The following is a 19,515-nucleotide window of genomic DNA, read 5'->3' as shown; positions in this document are numbered from 1 at the left end:
AAATGGTTAATTTTCGCATAATCCCAGCATTTGCCACGGCTCATGAGAGCCTGGGGTCCACTTTGACAACTAATCGCAAGATTTGGCGTAGGAACTAGTTTTTACAAATGCGGCTGCCATCTTACCTTCCAACCTGAAGGGTAAGTAGGCCTTATTGGACTTAGTCCGGTTTCCTCACGTTTTTTCCTTCATCGAAAAGGGACTAGCAAATATCAAAATGTCGTTTCGTGTCTGATCACATTATAATATTTGTTTGATGGGATCATAATAACAAAAGGCAACATTATTAGACAATTTTAACTATAACTATTATTAGACAATTAATTAAATTTTATGCATAAAACAAAAATCAGTCATCGGGTAAACAATAGGCTACTTGACCCTTTTTATAGTTTATCTTATAGCATTACTTACTATCCAATTAACGGAAAAAAAATATCACTATATTTTATTATGGCTTATAAACCGCAAAAAAATATTTTTAAAGAATACGTTTACGTAATATTTCAGGCAAAAACAACATCAGCCATGTCATCTATAAATTTTCTGTGAATGAAGTCATTCAGTGCGAAAACAACACTTTCTGACAATTTAAGTACGAGGCATAAAGGTATTATGTAATGTCAGCGATTGATTTGACATGAATTCTATGAGGTCACTACACGGCCGACAGAGTTTTCGGTGGCCAAAAAAAATTTATTCACATTTTTGAATTAAAAATACGTAGACATCGTACACATTTAATAGGTACCCAAAATATTACAGAAGACAATTATTTATTGTGCCAAATTAGATATGAGTCTAGTAGCCTATTCGCCTCCAGTTTAAAGATCATCCGAAAGGTCATTAATTGGCAATCGACTCCAAAAATCACGCCTTGTTTCTGGCATTAAAGGCACTAATTTTGCAACTAGAGTGTCCTTTTTTTAACACGATAGTTTCATATGTAACACACGCCATATACTGCACATCAACAACCTGTTACAAGCACTAGGTACTACTGGCAGTTATTCCTTTAGGTAGATTGGAAAGGCATAATTGTTAGAACTATTTTAAGTTGCTCCCATCGTCAAATATATATAAGTAGGTTAAGTAGGTACCTACGTAAAATAGATCGCAAAAATAATGTTAAAAAGCATTCCGAATGTTAATACCTCGATCCAAGCCCCATTAAAACATCACAAATAAAAAACCACAATTCAGCACCACAAACACTTTTGCACCACACACAATATTAAATAAGTATAATATCACGGGCTAAAACAACGAACATAATGAGAATGACTATCTAAAAGCAGCTGCTAAAATTCGTCTCCATCGATCACTTTTATTCATCATGCGTCCGCGCAGCAGCGCAAAGTACGACAAACTAGAAACTTCAGGTTGAAACTCGTTCCCTAAATTCGGATCCCGAACGGAACAAACGCGGGCGCGCGGGCGGGGGCGCGGGAACGGCGACCGTTTGAATTCAAACTTCACTCATTACTGACTTGCTATGTTTTATTTATTGTTATATTTGAATTCCTTGTTCAACCCTTTGGCAGTTTTTAAAATTTAAAACCTAGTATGGGACAATTCCATATTCAAAAACCTAGTATGTTCCGTTTACAAACTCAGAAACCTAGTATAGCATGCACTTACTAGGTTTTTGGACTTGAAAATGTTACTTACTAGGATTTTGATTTTGATATTTGCATGTAAGATATGCACTTGCTAGGTTTAGAGGGTTCCGTAACTTTGATTCTAATTGAGATAGAAATACAGGTGTTTTTGCATTAGACGCAGCTCAAAATTTGAGGCTGATTGATTAAAAAAACGTATTTTGACAAAAAATGTCCCTTGCTAGGTTTTGATTTTGGACAGCCGAAATCAGGGAAGGGTGCCATATCCTGTGCCACTTTGATTAAAATAGGTAGGTAGTATATCAAATTGTTTAAAAATGTTTTTATTTCAATATACAAGGAGGAAAATCAGGAGTTTAGGAGTCGTTTGTATGAAAAACCGTCATAAATATTTAATGGTCGGTAACCGCACACATTGTGGTTAATCTTTACGGCCGTCTTCAGCCAATGTCGGGACGTTAATTTGACATGATATGTGGACTATCCTCGAGATGCGTATGCGTTGCGTTTTATTACAAACATTATAATGTAAAGTATAATCAGCTCTCATCAACTCATTTTATGAGGTGCAATGTGCTTGATCTTGCAACTATGTTCGATCGTGTTTTATTCTGTTTCTATGCACGACTAGGAGGTCATACATTATTATTACATTTGTGAAACCCTTGGGTGGCAAACGATTTGTGAGACAATTCAAATAGGTACAGCTTGGCAAAAAAAAGAAGAAATGGAACTAAATTTACAGTGTCAGAATAGTTGCTATATGCAAAACGGATTTGATAGACGCCAAGACGGTGGCGCCCCTATCATTTTCTACTCTTTGATGATCATGGGTCTCCATATGACTCGAAACATGTTGATGTGAGTGCATCCGTAGGTATTTAAATATTGGGTTCCATGTTTTTTTTTACATTCTGAACTATTGAAAACGGTTGTCTCGAACGAAAATTTGTGATTCTTGTTTAGGACTGGTAATGAGGCAATTATGAAACCTACGCTCTTGTTACTCGTAGTTCATAGTATTACTTATTCATAGCTCAGTAAGCATGTCACTTAGTTCGACATTAAATGTACAATATTGACCGATAAGCAGGTAACTTAGAACATAAAGCTAGGAACATACTACGCGGACGTCCGTCGTAAATCGACCGCGACCGCGAGCGATCAGTGTGCACGGAACAAAACATCCAGCGAGCCAGATTTCGATTGGACGTCCATGCGCTCAAGGCCACGTCCACGTCCGTCGACCGATAGTTTGCACGGTTAAGTGTATATTCATTGTCCAGATCCCCGTCCGCGGTAGATTTACGACGGACGTCCGCGTAGTATGTTCCTAGCTTAAGCAATGATTGCTTGGGTCACAGAGTGTGTGACCCTACAGTTTGGCAACTGTGACTCATATGTTGCTTAGTGCGCGAACATTGTCGAGTCTAAGGTGTGTCTCTGTAAACCACGAGTATTCGTGGGTATGCGTCATAATCAATATAATCATACACGCTGAAGATTATTTATTCTGGCTGGGGTCAATTACACTAACTACTAAACAAATAGCTTAGTCGACAGTGATTACTGAGCAAACATCTAGAGTAGAAGATTTAATAAATCTGAATCATTTTTGTTCGGAGATCTTCCTTAGAATATCGGACTATTAGAATGTATGCTTTCTTACTGTCAAATTTAGTGCAAAGTTAAGAACCGGGAGCACAAGAATAGTGACACTATTATGGCAGATCATCATACCTACCTTTACCTCCACCGGTTTGGGAAATCTGATTACAATTCGATGCCTTTCGGTCTACTTAATGGACCGGCCCTGTGTTGTCTAAGGTGTGTCTTCTTACGCATGCGTCACTAACGTGCTTTAGGTCAACCCATGAGATGTGATAGTATTTTATAAGTTTCTATTTACGAAGTTTCACACGTCCCGGAGTCTGTGACTCATTTGCTTTAACTCGTAATTACCCAGTATCGTCATGTTATTGATGATGGATTATGAATTTTGTTATTAAATCATTCTTGGCTTGATCATAAGCTGATGATTGATTCCGAATTTCCTTGCAGTGAAACATAATTTCTTCATTGGCAAGGAAATGCCATACACCCACACTATCATCATCACAGGCCTTTGCGTCTTTTGCAGACGATTTACACATTGCTGTTTAGAGAACGGGTTTTGTGACTGAGGCCGATTTGCGAGCGGCACTACCTGCCACATTGGCAAAGAAAACTCATGCCACCTGAGGTTTATGTCTCGGTTTGCTTACTGCGACACAATTTGCTATCTAAAACATTAATCCCATACTATAATACTGAATAATCTAACCCAAAAATCAAATTTTCAAAAAAACACTGACATAGTGGACCGATTTTCATGAAGCATGGCTAAAAACACTCCCGACTTATAAAGCATTCAAACAAAAAAAAAACTACATCTTAATCGGTTTCTCCGTTCGGGAGCTACGATGCCACAGACAGACACACAGACAAATAGACGGACAGACAGACAGACACGTCTAACTTTTGGGGGTTAAAAACAATAATGCTTTGAGGGCCGGTTGACGATGATAGGGTACTGTATCATCTGAGTAATTGCGGGTCGGACCCCGTCATTAGTTTCGCGTATCATCGCGCTGACCCCAGGTTCAACTTTCCCATGGCAATGGCATTGTTGCCCGGGTCAGAAGGTGTTGATACCGATTGGGGAAAAATAGGCCATTGGTGACTGTTAATGCTGGACTACGTGGTCACGTTTACCATGTGATGGTGTGAAGCATCATTTATTTATATCTCCTTTATTGCACAAAAGAAAACCTACCTAAAGTAACAATGACGGACTTCAACAGTTAACCTTTAGACAAAGTATGATTGTTTGTGGGTAGTGTCTGGATTTAAAAACTGTTTGGGGTTCCATTAGTTCATTATATATCTCTTTTCGTAGTCTTGTCCTATTTCATTGGGTGTCAGCTCTCGTTGGGTTTCAGGGTTGACGAAGGAAGTTTGAATGGGACTTCCTGTGTTTCTTATACTAAATATGTTTCTGGTTTAGTGATTTGTTTCATAATCCTGATGAAGAATGACACCATTGGTATATAATAACTTGTTCACTCAAACGAAAATCTGCACTTGTTCTCATTCGTTCCCGTTACTTTTATTCCTGTCTGAAATTTCATGTATGTAGATGGCTATCACGCATGGATAAAGAAATCAAGATCTCAACACTCAAAGAAAATTGAAGAAGAAATCTAAAGTGATCTTAGTTTTCAAATTCAGAATGTTCTTTCTCCCATATCTATGGTCTGTGGTTGCCAAGTTTTCCAAACCAAAGCAATTTCGTTTATCGCCAAACACTGTGGTAAGTCGCACAATGCGCGAATTTCACATAGAAAGCCCGGATTCCCATCTCTCCGCGCCTCTGATGATGACGCGCGATCAGTGAAATTCTTCCTTTTGATTCTTCACAGTAGGAGCCAAAACACGCGCCTTCATGAATAAAACGCTTTTGATACTTGCTCGGAATATGTTCATTTGTTTGATCACAGTTGGAAGCTGACCAAAATGACTTTCACTGTATTGTACGGTAATTAGAATTCGGAGGAAAGCTGCGAAATCTGAGTATTGTTCATGAGAGTAATCTTGGCGAGGTGATATACATTAATAAGTGTCGTGTGATATTACGAGATTCATGTGGTGAATTGGAAACCGGTGTTGTAATATGCAGTGAAATTTGTAGCCGACAATTTGCTCTAGGACCTGTGAATTTGACTCTGCGATATTGTAGCTGTTTGTCGCATGTTTTCTCTAATGTGCCTTCTAGCATATGAAAAATCGAATAGCCGTAACTATAGTCATACTTTGACTGTATTTTTCATTTATGTCCCCGTAGAGTGTTACATTTTGTTATCTTATGTTTTATTTAAGTAACTATATTAAGTATCGTCAAGGATTTTTAAAGGATTAGAAAGAGACAAAAGGTAGCCTATGTCACTCTCCATCCCTTCAACTATCTCTACTTAAAAATTCACGTCAATTCGTCGCTCCGTTTTGCCGTGAAAGACGGACAAACAAACAGACACACACACTTTCCCATTTATAATATTAGTATGGATATTAAGTATCGTCCAGGATTATTTATAAAGGATTTACAATCATCATACTAAAAATCGTACCTCGATTTTTTAGCGCCACTTATTAAATACTATCATTGAAGATGCCTACAATTTTTTTTTCAAAATGTGTATTGACATGATATGAAAATAAAGAAATATCGTCACTACTTTGAAAAAATCTCGTATCTCACACTTCCTCAAAGTTAAAACGCAGTAAGTCTATATGCATTGCATACATACTTATTACATTTTTCTTTTCATTGACAGAAGAAGTGACGATATGTCATTTGAAAAATAAAAACACGCAAACATATTTGGAGAAATTATGATTTTAACCACTTCCAGGCTGCGAAACAGCGCTTTAAGCCTAAAAAGCCCATACATTTCAGAGGTACGCTTTTTTGTATGGGCTTGTCAGTCCCATATTATATTGTTCTTGGTAATCTTGGTATCGTATTTCATATTTTATCGTCACTGCATACAACCAATAAACATCAAGAAACGGAGTATGCAGTAAAACAATACCGTAAAATTATGACTAGTGCTCTAGTAATGCACTACATTTTATTACCTAGGCTTGGTAATCGGTCAAAACTAGACTAGATTTCGTATTGTTAACGAAATGTAATCAAGTAGACAGCCGGCAGCAGTTAAAATATTATTGACAGTAATGTAACTCTATTGTATTTGTAAGCTAGAGTTATAAATGTCACTTATGATTGCTATGCGACTTTGTTACGAGTATTTGAAGCCTTTGACTAATTTGATCAATAAATGTGACGTTTTCAATAGAAAGGTACGACATTGTCCGTCTCGATAATGTCGAATTTTATAATTGAAGCTATTATGAAAATATTGACAACAGGCCGTAGCCGAATGGCATTTCTACGACACGAAACGAAAATGAAACGCCGCGAAAGGTAGTCTGGCTCTGTCGGGCCAATACGCAAGAGCGATAGAGATAGATATCTACGAGCGTATCGTTTCGTGAGCGTTTGTGCATTCGGCTACGCACGAAGGCCACCTTATTATGGAATTATTATTATTGTATAGGTATCCATGCAATACTTACTTATACTTTGTCAATAGAAAATTAGAACTTAGATGCTCTATGGGCAGTCAGCTCTTTGCGAATTCTTTTTTTTAATTTGCCGACATTTTCTACCTACGAAGTGGGCTGACATATTAACCAATTAGCACAATCATAGACAAATAGATGCATTCCGCTCTAGTTTTGAAAGTCTAGTTAAAGTTAAAATACTGGTTAGCAACAAGCATTGTCCTCGCGGTCCTGCGGCTGTTTGTGCAGCCGACAGCTGCCCCAGTTCCCATGCCCCGCTGGACATTACTGTAATTCGTCTAGTTCTATATGCTATAACTTATACGCCGATTTATAGAACAGTTCCTACCTATAGCCGTAATTCCTGTAGGTGATCGAGATTAGAGTCAAACATTCTGAATCATCATCATATCAGCCCTTTATCGCCCACTGCTGAGCATAGGCATGTCTTCTAGTACGCCACACTGAGAGAAATTTGCATTGTGAATTTAACAAGTTCGACTTGTTGCGGTCTATCCGTTTGAATCAGCCAAACGTATGTTTAAAACAATATGTGTCAGGTTGTTTTTATAAAATCGACTTGTTGATTCAAAAATATTGCCGATTCAAATGACATGTAGCTTGTTGTTTGAACCAAAGAGCACGTAGGCGCTATTTTAACCAAAAAACTTGTTGAACGAACATGAAAACTGGTTGTATTTTCTCTCAGTGCACTTTTCCCGGTCCTGGGCTAATCTCATCCAAACATTCTGAATAGGGTGTGGCTCGCTGTGCTTCTAAATGAGATAAGAGCACCTAAGTGCGAGTATTTAGACTTGAGTTTCGGTGACCCTCAATATAAATTTTATAAAATAATGAGTAAGTCAATAGGGGTTTGTGGAATTGCCAATTTTAACCTCGTAAGGCCCACCATAGTTAGTTTTCCCATTTAGATTTTTAACCTTGTTCTATAAATAAATTGGTAAGAATTTCGTTTGTTTCAAAAATCAATGTAACAAAGTAAAATCTGCTTTATTTGGTTCTTGAAAGATTCAAATTAAATTGCAACAACTATGTACATTGTAATGTACATTGGGCCTTACGAGGCTACGTGGAAGTCGAAGTCATAATAGTAAATACTAGGGAACGGGAACTGATCTCAAATATTTCAACACACAAAGTGGGCCTTTATATTACCAACTCGCTCAATCATACACAAATGGATGCATTTGTTCTAGTTTTTAACCCCCGACGCAAAAACGACTGTCTGTCTGTCTGTTTGTCTGTCTGTCTGTCTGTCTGTGTGTGTGTCTGTCTGTGGCATCGTAGCCCCCGAACGGATGAATCGAGTTAGATTTAGTTTTTTTTTGTCTCAAAGCTGAGTTAGTCGGGAGTGTGTTCTTAGCCATGTTTCATGAAAATCGGTCTACTATGTCGCGGTCGGGGGTTTTTTCAAAATTTTAATTTTGTAGTTAGGTTAGGTTAGGTTATTATCACTACAATTATTGAATTATTTCACTGGTTCTTGAGCATTGGACTCGCTTTACCTACGAACCTACAAATAGAGGTCTAGATTAGATCTAGTAATTTGTTTCCTTGGTAGCGCCGGCCCGACACTTTAATTACGATATCTTGTTTGTTGTAATTTGAACTTTGTTCAGATTTATTACATCTAGTTTAAAATACTGTTTATAAATTCCTAGTGTTCGTTAATTTATACATCTGAGGAAATAACTGTTAATGACGGAAACACGATTTTGTAAAGCTAAAGCATATAAGTCGAATATTTTCGGTGGATTTAAATATAGAATTGTTCAATTTCTGCTTCTACTTTAACAGTTGGACTTGGACAAAGTTACCACGTAATTTTAAAACCCTGTAAAAATGTCGTCATATCTCAAGAGTGTATTGGGATTTGGGATGCTACCACAGATGTCATATATACCATAGATCAAGCAAACGTATCTACTTAGCGTGTCAAATGAACTCAGTGAAATCCACTGAGTTGTCCGTCTTTACTCGCAGCTTGCAGCTTTCGGGCGTCAATTTTTGTAAGTTGAAATCAACCAAAACATAAAAAATGCCTCGTTACGTGATATTCAATTGCAACAACACAAAAATTATGAACAATCAAGAGCCTGAGACATATTTAAAATTACAGGCAAGAATCAACTTCAGTACAAAATTTGACACGCTCGGCCCCTATACAAATATATGAATTTGTTTCTTCTATCTAAATTAAGTTCTGTGGATGCTACTCATGTTACCTCTAAGATGCTCTCAAAGAGTTTGAAAGATACTATTTACCATAAAAAAATAATTTTCAGAAAATTACAGTCCAATATTTTCATCATTCCTACAAGTAAAAAAACTTTCATACTTACGCATTTTTTTAAACTAGGTATTTCTGTAAATTGTATGAGAGTTTGTATACTGGTAGCGAATTTACAAACACGTAAAATGAAATTTAGAGCAAAATCATTCTTGAGATAGAACGCCTAACCTTTTCAAAGAGCAAAATGTAAAACTACTGACCCGTATCTACTGTCCTCTGCCCACCTATTGTCAAATGATGTAACAAACATTACATTGTTATATTACAGTCCTATTACAAACACATTATGCTAAAGGGCCACGGTAAGTGTTACGAAATTTGACCGTATAATTTATGACCGGCCACCAAAGCTAATCGTTGTCTATAAATCAGTAAAGCGGTCGAAAAAGGTGTCGTTTAACGTTACAGTTACAGCATAAATTTGGTTTGTGCCGTATCAAATTTGATCTCGATAGCCATAAATAGGGTAGTTGCCACATGTTTTAATATATTAGAATACAATTTGAACGAGTAAAGAATAAGAACAGTTTATAATTTAGGTACATAATAAAATGGATTTAGAAATCGAGTTACACTAAAGAATACATTAAAGTTTTCATATGGTTGAGCTTTTCCGTGAACTAAAGGAAATCAAATTGAAAGTGACGAGCAAACGACAAAAGGTATAAGGGCGCGCCTATGTTGTCTCCGAAGATATAGTATATTACTGTTTATCCTTATACTTGCAGTCTCTGGGATGAAAGTAAAACATTTTAGGCTACGAGTAGATACTTGCGCCATTCATCATTTATTTTATAAGACATTTTATCTATAATACCTAATAGCGAACATGGGCGCAAATAGGGACTTGTTCAGGTTCACACTTATAAAAAATTGTGGAATGATAAAAAATAAATAAACTTAAGAACTAAGGAAGTGTTTTAAACACATAAATCAGAATTAATGTAGTTCTTATCGACAGTTTTATCGACGCTTTCACAGCACTAGCGAACTAAAAAGGAGTAATTTACAGGTTTTTGACACGAAATATGTTTAGTATTGTATCCGCATTGTGCACGCTGCGTTCAGTTCCTGTTGTTGCTATGGAGTTAGGGAACGTCCACCAACTACGTGAGATATTTTTTGGGGATTCTTGGACACTTCAAAAAAATATTGAGATTGGCTTTTACCTATCCTTACAATCCGAATACAAAAGCGTTATATTTAATAAAAAAAGTTTAAAAAGCATTTGTCACTTTTACTTTTATTAAGACAAATACGACATTTTAAAGGTCTTCGATTTTACGACTATGTGTCTAAAAACATGATTTTACTTGATAAAATAATAATAATATATCTAGGGAACAAATCAAATTATTTTATGAAATATTTTTTTGATTTGATAGTAACACTACTATATATAAATTATAAATGAAATAGATACCATACACTAAAGAAAAAGCGATCAAGCCCACTGGTGGCGAAAATCGAACCCGGGTCTCAGCTCTGACGTGTTCGACCGCTACACCACCCCGACCGCCGAGGTACCCGTCGCAGTGTATATCTCTGAAGGCTTTTTCAACAATTAGTGCTTGCAAAAGTTATGGTATCTATTTCAGTTTATAATAATAATATATTAAATCATCGAATACTGGCAATATTTTTTTCAACTAAAAAGTTAAATGATATTTGCCCAGACCCTTCTCTCTTTCTCTTAATATTTAGTCACATTTGACTGGACTATCCCCCTGAACACCTCACGTAATTTGTGGATGCCTCTTAAAGTCTAACTCCAAACTTAGCTAAAATTTATAACTAGTCGGTCCATGTTTGAACTACAAGTCCGGTTAGGCTTTAAAGTTCAGAACAATAAATAGTGGAACAATAGTGCAATATTTTATACACATCACGCTTATAGCATTTTACTTATTCAAGTTATTGAATCGGTTATTTTAAGGACCTCATATAATTTGATTGTGAAGAGTGATTCCGATAAGTTATGTTTATACATTTTATACCAGCAAGCCTTGAGCTTCGGGTACAAAATATAAAATTAACTTACGAGAATGATGTCGTCATCAATACATCACTAAGTTTTTTTATTAAAGCCACGGTCAACGCCATCTGTCTTTTAATAGTCATTGTCAACCAGGATTTTTCTACTATCATATCCTCCTAAGTCCCTAGTCTATTTCAAAAAAACAAAAGCAAATCTAAAATCGAACTAGTATGAATAAAAAGGTGCCAGAATGAAAATTCCAAAAAATAATCTTAGGCAAGCAGAAAAGTGAGGTACTGACTATCCAACACTTCCGTTCAAAATCTAGGGCTTTTTTATTACACATTTTACACGTACACTATACGAGTACACCTTTGGTAAAATACTTGGCCAAAGCTAAATCTATTGTTTGAAAATAAAAACCTAAGTTTCAAGTACGTTAACCTTTCAATAATTAGAAAACTATGAATGAAATGAAAAGTATCACAGTACAAGAGAGATATTTTTTACAATAATTTATTCAACATGCTCATTAAATCGGACATGCGCAGATCAAACGGAGCCATCTTCGATGTACATCTCGATCGATCCGATTGCGATAAGTCGATAATGTCGATATCGAGCTTTCTATCGACTTTCGCTAGTTCATGGCAGCTCTAGTTTTTTTGCTTTCAGTTTGCTAATTATGGTGAAATACTTAGTTTGCTTTTGAATAAGCCTGGTTGTTTTATTTTTGCTTTTAATTTTAATTAACGGTTTGTATAGATGATTCGCACGTTTTACTTTACAAGAACTTATTTATACCTATTAGCGAAACGAAAAGTTGAACTGTGAGAAAGTTTGAATTTATTTAATTAGGAATAAAGTGTAATTACTTAATTAATTAACAAAATTAAAGTTTACTGAAAAGTTATGTTTTTACCTAGATATTTTTAAAGGCTTTAATTCATGTGTAGATAATGTGTAAAACATTAATAAAATAATGTATATGTAAAGTTAATGTTTTATACAAATGTCACATGTTTGAAAATAAATGGACAACAATAATAAAACGAACCATATTTTAATAGTTTACATAATGTTTTATAATGTGCTTAGGTAAAACTATTATAGAAGATGAATGTCAAGATGTTGTTTGTATGTTTATGCACCTGCTTATTTTTTTTTGTTTTGTTACAGAGTAAAGATAACAGTGACCGTGAAGATTTGAAAACGGACATACAACATAGAAAAGAAACATTTTACAGGGTAAGTTGTTCAATTATGTATTAATAAATAAGTATTATACTTACAGGTTTTGGAATTCCTAAGTGAAGTAAACACTTTTTGTACAAAAATACAATGTCTTTCACTTTAAATTGAATATACATATCATCACTCATATTTTTAACTACTCTATTTCCTCTTGTTCTTTTCCTTCCCTCTGGAAAGATGCAGACGTTATTCCCTTACCCAAAAAATCTAATCCTGCCTCTTTTTCTGACTATCGCCCTATCTCCATCCTCCCATTCCTTTCAAAAGTTCTCGAGCGCCTTGTGCATCACCAACTTACCTCCTTTTTAAACAGACACGAGCTTATGAATCCCCTTCAGTCTGGTTTCCGCTCCGGACACAGCACAGTGACGGCTTTAGTTAAAATTACCGATGATGTTCGTGCCGGTATGGATAACCGTAAGCTCACCGTATTGAGCTTGTTAGATTTCAGCAATGCGTTTAACACTGTTGATTTCGATGTTTTACTTGCGTTAATGTCTGCTGTCAACATATCTCCTGCGACTATTAACTGGTTTCATAGTTATTTAGAATGTCGTCGGCAGAGAGTAAAGGTAGACTCTTCCATTTCTTCTTGGTGTAGCACATTGTCCGGCGTTCCGCAGGGCGGTGTGCTCTCCCTCTTTTATTTTCTATCTTCATTAATCACATAACTACTGATATTTCCTCTTCTTACCACCTTTATGCCGATGACCTCCAAATTTACTCCCAGTGCGTGATTAACGATCTGCCACAGTGTATCGGCTCTATAAACCGGGATTTGGAGCACATTTCCAGTTGGAGCAAACGTCATGGGCTGAAAGTCAATCCATCTAAAACGCAAGCTATAATTTTAGGCAGTTCTCAGCTCATTTCTCGAATTGACTTTCCTAATCTACCCTTCATAGCGTTTGATGGTGTTTCCATTCCATACTCGTACCAGGTAAAGAATCTCGGGATTACATTAGACCGGACACTGTCATGGATACCACAGATAAGTGAGATTGGTAGGAAGATGTTTGCTTCCCTGGGGTCACTACGTAGGCTTCGTAACTTCTTGCCGCTCGCTACCAGAATTGCGCTTGCTCATTCTCTCCTTCTTCCTATATTAGATTATGCGGATATCTGTTACCTTGATCTTTCAGCGGACCAGCTAAATAAACTTGATCGCCTTCAAAATGTCTGCATCAGATTTATATTTGGCTTGCGAAAATATGACCACATTTCTGAATTTCGTACGCAGCTGAAGTGGCTTCCTATTCGCCACCGTCGAAACTCTCACATTCTTGTACTTCTATATAATATTCTTTTTAATCCTTCTTCCCCTCGTTATCTAAAAGAGCGTTTCAACTATCTTTCTTCCATTCGGTGTGCCGAAAAACATCTCCTTGCTCCGCCAACTTCTTCCTCCAAATTTTACGTGAACTCTTTCACCTTTCGTGCTGTTCGGTTGTGGAATGCTTTGCCATTAAACATCAGACTTGCTAAATCCCTCCCCGTTTTTAAATCTCTCTTAAAATCTCATTACTTGTCGCTGCCTTAATCTGCCTTTATTTACTTATTAAATGTAATATATTTATGTATATGTACGTATTTAAGTAGGTATATAGTATTTATATATTATACAGGTATTTATTATTATATATCTTTATGTATGTATTTATGTACTATATTATATATAATACTTTATTCATTGTAATTTATATATATATATCGGCACTACCCGTTTAATGATCTATTTTCATTGTTTCCTGCTACCTAAAGGTTGTCTGGTAGAGATCGCTTCTTAGCGATAAGACCGCCTGTTGTTACCTAGTTATTAAGCGTGATCCATCTTGTGTATTTTTTTTTTTTCTGTATGGTGCACAATAAAGAATATTATTATTATTATTATACATATAAACGAAGCCTTTGAAAAATAACAGATAAAAGTTTAGCTTTCTATAAAAACCAAAAACAATAATAATTATAAATTTTCTTATTTATTTAAAACTTGTGAGGTATGCGTATTCATCATACTGCATTACTTATGGTCAAATACATACCTATTAAATAAAGACTGAAAATAACAGAAATACTGCATACTATTTATAGTTCACTGTCAAAAACCATTATCTTTTGTAGGTTTAATTGCATAAAAAGTTTTTTTTTTTGTAGGAGGCTCCCCCGGCAGACTCGGCGGTTTCGTCCGCGCCTGCCTCCCTCTCGCCGCAACCGCTCGCCGATATGTGGGTGAGTATCTGTTGCTATTCGATTTTATTCAGGCGCTTTTATTTATTATACTTTGTGCATTAGTTTGATGGTGGCATATTATAAGGTAGAATCAAACCGAGGTATGTTAACAAGGATTTTGTAAGGTCAGAATTTATTTTTTAGTAAATGACATTATTTCATATCATCATAATTTCATATACAATTGATCAAAAACCCTCCGGCAGTCTGTGGTGTCAATAATTATGTCAACTTACCTTGATCTGATCCTTTTTTTTGTTTTAAAATTATTTACTAATAACACTTAAATAAAAATTCCATACAATAAATGTCATAAACTAGGCAAACTTTTTTCTTAATTATTAATAACACAGATGCATTAATATTAAGTATAAGTAGGTAGGTATCTTACGTGTTTATTACTTTTGTGTTTGGGAATTTTCTGAATTTAGGACCCCGCCAATTAGCGAAAGTTGTTAACAAAAATTAAGTCACTGTCAGTTTTGTGACGATAATTAAGCATGAAATTTCAATAAAATTATTATTTTTGTGTTAATTACATAAACATTAAGCGATAATCTACATTCAGAATGTGAAAAAAGTATATTTTTAGATGCATTGTCGTCACAAAACTGACAGATAGTTAATTTTTGTTAACAACTTTTGCTAATTGCGGGGGGACCCATATTCTGAAAATTCCCGTTTACAATTTGACAGGTAGAATATATTCCTAATGAGGATGATTGATAATCGTGACAACGAGTAACATAGATTTATGTATCCTCGGCCCCTCGCCACGGTTTGTGTCATGAGTCCTTTTATATCATGACGTGGGTGTCAGATTATGATGTAAATGACGTCATTGTGCACCACATAGACGTCTGTATTCTGTAACGTGGTCACCGTGAGGACAATAATAGAATATTCTCCTACAATACTTGTGGTCACTCTAGTTTGTATTGTGTCCTCAAGGATGTAGTCGCGTTGGTCACGGGTATTGTTTTTTGTGACACTGCTTTTGTTTCTTGACAGGCAGCTTCTGGTTGTCTTAGTATAATACATAGCTGGCGATCTAGCACAGCTTGCACTCTCGACCGCGAGTCCATACTTGAAGTCGTGTTTGATGTATGGACTCGTGCGCGAGAACGCAAGTTGTGCTAAGGTGACCTGACAAGTGGCCATATTTGCAAAATTTTATATGGGATTAAGAGACAGGTATGGCGCTAAAGCCTCAGTAGAGATCGAGATCATGCATTACATTTACATAAAGTGTTTAAGTACATACCTACTATGTTTAATTAATTAAATTCATATGAATAATTACAACATACAATCACGCCTGTATCCCATAAAGGGGTAGGCAGAACACATGAAACTACTAAAGCTTCAGGGTCACTCTTGGCAAATAAGGGGTTGAAAGAAAACGAAACTGTGACATTGCAGTGACAGGTTGCCATCCTCTCGCAGGGGGTAGTGAAATTCTTAACCCGTCACCACACAGGCTAATACAGGTTAATTACTAAGTAAATAAATAACTTTGTAATACTTACCATTATTATAAATATGTGACTTTACTACTTGCTTATCAATTTAAAAAAATCTTGAATATTAACAATACTTTTTAAACGTTAGCCCTCTCTCGCGGTTCTTATCATCCCTCCCTTCGCAAAGCCATTCAATAAATACTTAAATAGACCGCAACAAATTACCATAAGAAATAATGACAATAAAGTGTAAAGCCTCAATTACACATATCAATATGCATGCACACTTAACATAAACGCAGTGATTATATTTTCTTTGCTTAACATATCATACGTTTCATGAGAACCGACTTTATAAGTGTGTGATGCCAACGAAAGTCAATATTACCATTGGTAATATGACTGTGTAGTTGATGTTTCCAACGCAGATTACTTGCTGACTAGACGGGGAACAGTGTAGGTACATACATACATACAATCACGCCTGTATCCCATAAAGGGGTAGGAAGAGCACATGAAACTACTAAAGCTTCAGGGCCACTCTTGGCAAATATAGGGTTAAAAGAAAACGAAACTGTGGCATTGCAGTGACAGGTTGCCAGCCTCTCGCCTACACCACAATTTAACCCATATCCCATAGTCGCCTTTTACTACACCCACGGGAAGAGAGGGGGTGGTGAAATTCTTAACCCGTCACCACACAGGCACAGTGTAGGTAGTGTAGGTAGGTGTAGGTAGGTGTAGGTAGGTAGCCGTAGGAAATTGTGGCTCCATTGGTAGACTTTTTTTATAAGAGCGGGACAATATTTATAAATAGGTATCAATATCAAACATGTAAAATTGGGTAACTCACGTAATTATTGACAAAGGTCGCTCGACATGTTTCGCTCCGTAACGAGGAGCATTTTCATTGAGCACGCGCGATGCCGATGGTATCCCGACGCAGTTACGAAGCGAAACATGTCGAGCGACCTTCGACAATTTTATGTGAGCTACCCGATTTTGCATGTTTAATATGTCAGTGTCTCAAGGTAGTTTTATTATGAAATATTCATGCACAGTACACTTATAACGTACCTACATATCACGAGAACCGACGTTTATAAGTGCGTGATGACAACGGGTCAATAACATTGGTGAATTTGGTGATATGGGTAGTTGACGTTTCTGACACGGTAGGTAGCCGTAGGTAATAGGTACAGGATTCGTGGCCCCGTTGGTAGACTATTATTTTGTTAAGGCACCTTATTGGAAGGGAAAGATTTAAAATCTTGATGGTTGTTTGATGGTTGGTTGTCTTAAGGTAGTGCTTCTCGATTTTACTTATTTGAATGAAAATGAGCAGTTTGTGTTAAAAATAATTATTATCAACTATAAAGAACTTTAAAAACAATTTTATGTGAGCTACCCGATTTTGCATGTTTAATATGTCAGTGTCTCAAGGTAGTTTTATTATGAAATATTCATGCACAGTACACTTATAACGTACCTACATATCACGAGAACCGATGTTTATAAGTGCGTGATGACAACGGGTCAATAACATTGGTGAATTTGGTGATATGGGTAGTTGACGTTTCTGACACGGTAGGTAGCCGTAGGTAATAGGTACAGGATTCGTGGCCCCGTTGGTAGACTATTATTTTGTTAAGGCACCTTATTGGAAGGGAAAGATTTAAAATCTTGATGGTTGTTTGATGGTTGGTTGTCTTAAGGTAGTGCTTCTCGATTTTACTTATTTGAATGAAAATGAGCAGTTTGTGTTAAAAATAATTATTATCAACTATAAAGAACTTTAAAACCGAACGGTGGTTACAATTGAAATTGATACAAAGTACTGTAATACTCGTAAACTGCTGCTAATGCTATTGTTATTGTTGTTGTTGTTATGAGTATATTTTGTGACGCGGAGTCTGTTCAAGGTAATCTATAGTTTGTATACACATAAACGCATATGTTACCTACACTTTTTCACCTTATTCCAACGACACAACGTAGAAAATTGCATACATGTTTAGTTGTTTACATTTCTAACGGATTTTAATACTTAATCGAAGGAAATCGCTACCTATTATTTACGTAGAAATGTGTCGGCAGTGTGTCCGGTAGAAATGCGTGATTTGGCATTCTAGGTACCTAATTACAATCAGTCCGGACAAGACTAACATTCTAATAACTTGACGGAAAGCATAGAGTAATAAATAAGTAAGGGAAGAGTTGTAACTCCATGCATCAGTAAATGCAAGTTATTTGTAGTGACATCTAGCGTCAATCACGCGTCAAATAGCGTAAATTATCAGTACCACTACTCGACACTAGGTGCCAACAGTGTTGCGTCTGCCAAAAATGTAATATGAATGGATTTACCCAAGTTTGAAGTTAAGCGACACAAGTATAGGTGCGTTTGCTTGGTTTATGGACTCTATGGTATATATGAAATCTGTGTCATTTTATTTGCTAACACTACTTGGGTGAGAGTAATATATTCAGTACTATGTTCATTGCACTATGAATTATACCGCATTTAACAATGTATATGAAATATTGCCCGTCACAAATCAAACAATACTCTAAAGCTCCTTTAATATAATATTTATGTAAGTCCAAATGTCATAGGTTACAAAGTTATTATTGTCCTTACATGAGTGACTGGGTACACAACGGAGTAGTTCAAATGTCTTGGTATTGTGAACCCAAACTGGAAGACCTTCGTATATACATGACAGGTCACGAGTCTTTTCTTAGAATGCTGTTTGCCACTATTCTATGTGCAAGTTAACGGCGTATATAATTTATGTAACGCGCTTAAAAATACCTACTAGAGAATAGTTTGTTACGACTACAACGTCCGTAGGTTTCGGGAAAGCCTTATTCTAAATTATAAATAATGTCTCGAAGTTTACTGCCCCGGTCTGAATTATACCTGAAACTGTAATTGAAACATAATAATAATTATTATCAGGGCCCGTAACTTTCATGCCGATGACATCAATTTGACGTTACGCTGCATATAGGATGATCAAATAGTTTTATTGTAGTAATTAATCATTATTCATTAATGAATTTAATCGTGTACAAATGACTTCAAAAGTAAGCTATTCATATGTGGAATAATTAATACCTCATTATTACAATTATTTTGTTTTAATAATTTATTGAAATATAGTTATAAACAAATAATTTAATTTACTTTTCACGTATCAAGTAGGTATTAATTATATCACGCATGAATAGATTAGTTTTAAAGTCATGATTAAAATGATTGATGAATAATGATTAATTATTAAATAAAACTCTTGAATCACCCATAGTGATGTCAAATTTATGTCATCGGCATGAAAGTTACGGGCCCTGATTATTATTATTTATTAATCAGACAGGCAGTTATAACAACTGATAGTTGCCTGTATCCAACTATTCTTTCTTAAGGGATCATCCATTAATTACGTCACACTAAACAACATGATTTTTGACCCCTCCCTCCCTCCT

General features: G+C 35.9%; 1 protein-coding gene across 1 annotated transcript in view; it reads left to right on the top strand.

The window, feature by feature from the left end:
* The window catches only part of LOC125229281 (axoneme-associated protein mst101(2)-like), a 215,569-nt gene that overhangs the window by 162,918 nt on the left and 33,136 nt on the right, over nt 1-19,515 (top strand). Inside the window, 2 exon segments of the mRNA XM_048134076.1 lie at nt 12,260-12,328; nt 14,489-14,563. Of these exon segments, the coding sequence (XP_047990033.1) occupies nt 12,260-12,328; nt 14,489-14,563 (144 nt within the window).

The sequence above is a fragment of the Leguminivora glycinivorella genome, chromosome 9 (assembly GCF_023078275.1).
Source record: "Leguminivora glycinivorella isolate SPB_JAAS2020 chromosome 9, LegGlyc_1.1, whole genome shotgun sequence".
NCBI classification, from domain to species: domain Eukaryota; kingdom Metazoa; phylum Arthropoda; class Insecta; order Lepidoptera; family Tortricidae; genus Leguminivora; species Leguminivora glycinivorella.
This window is presented reverse-complemented; position numbering and strand designations above follow the sequence as displayed.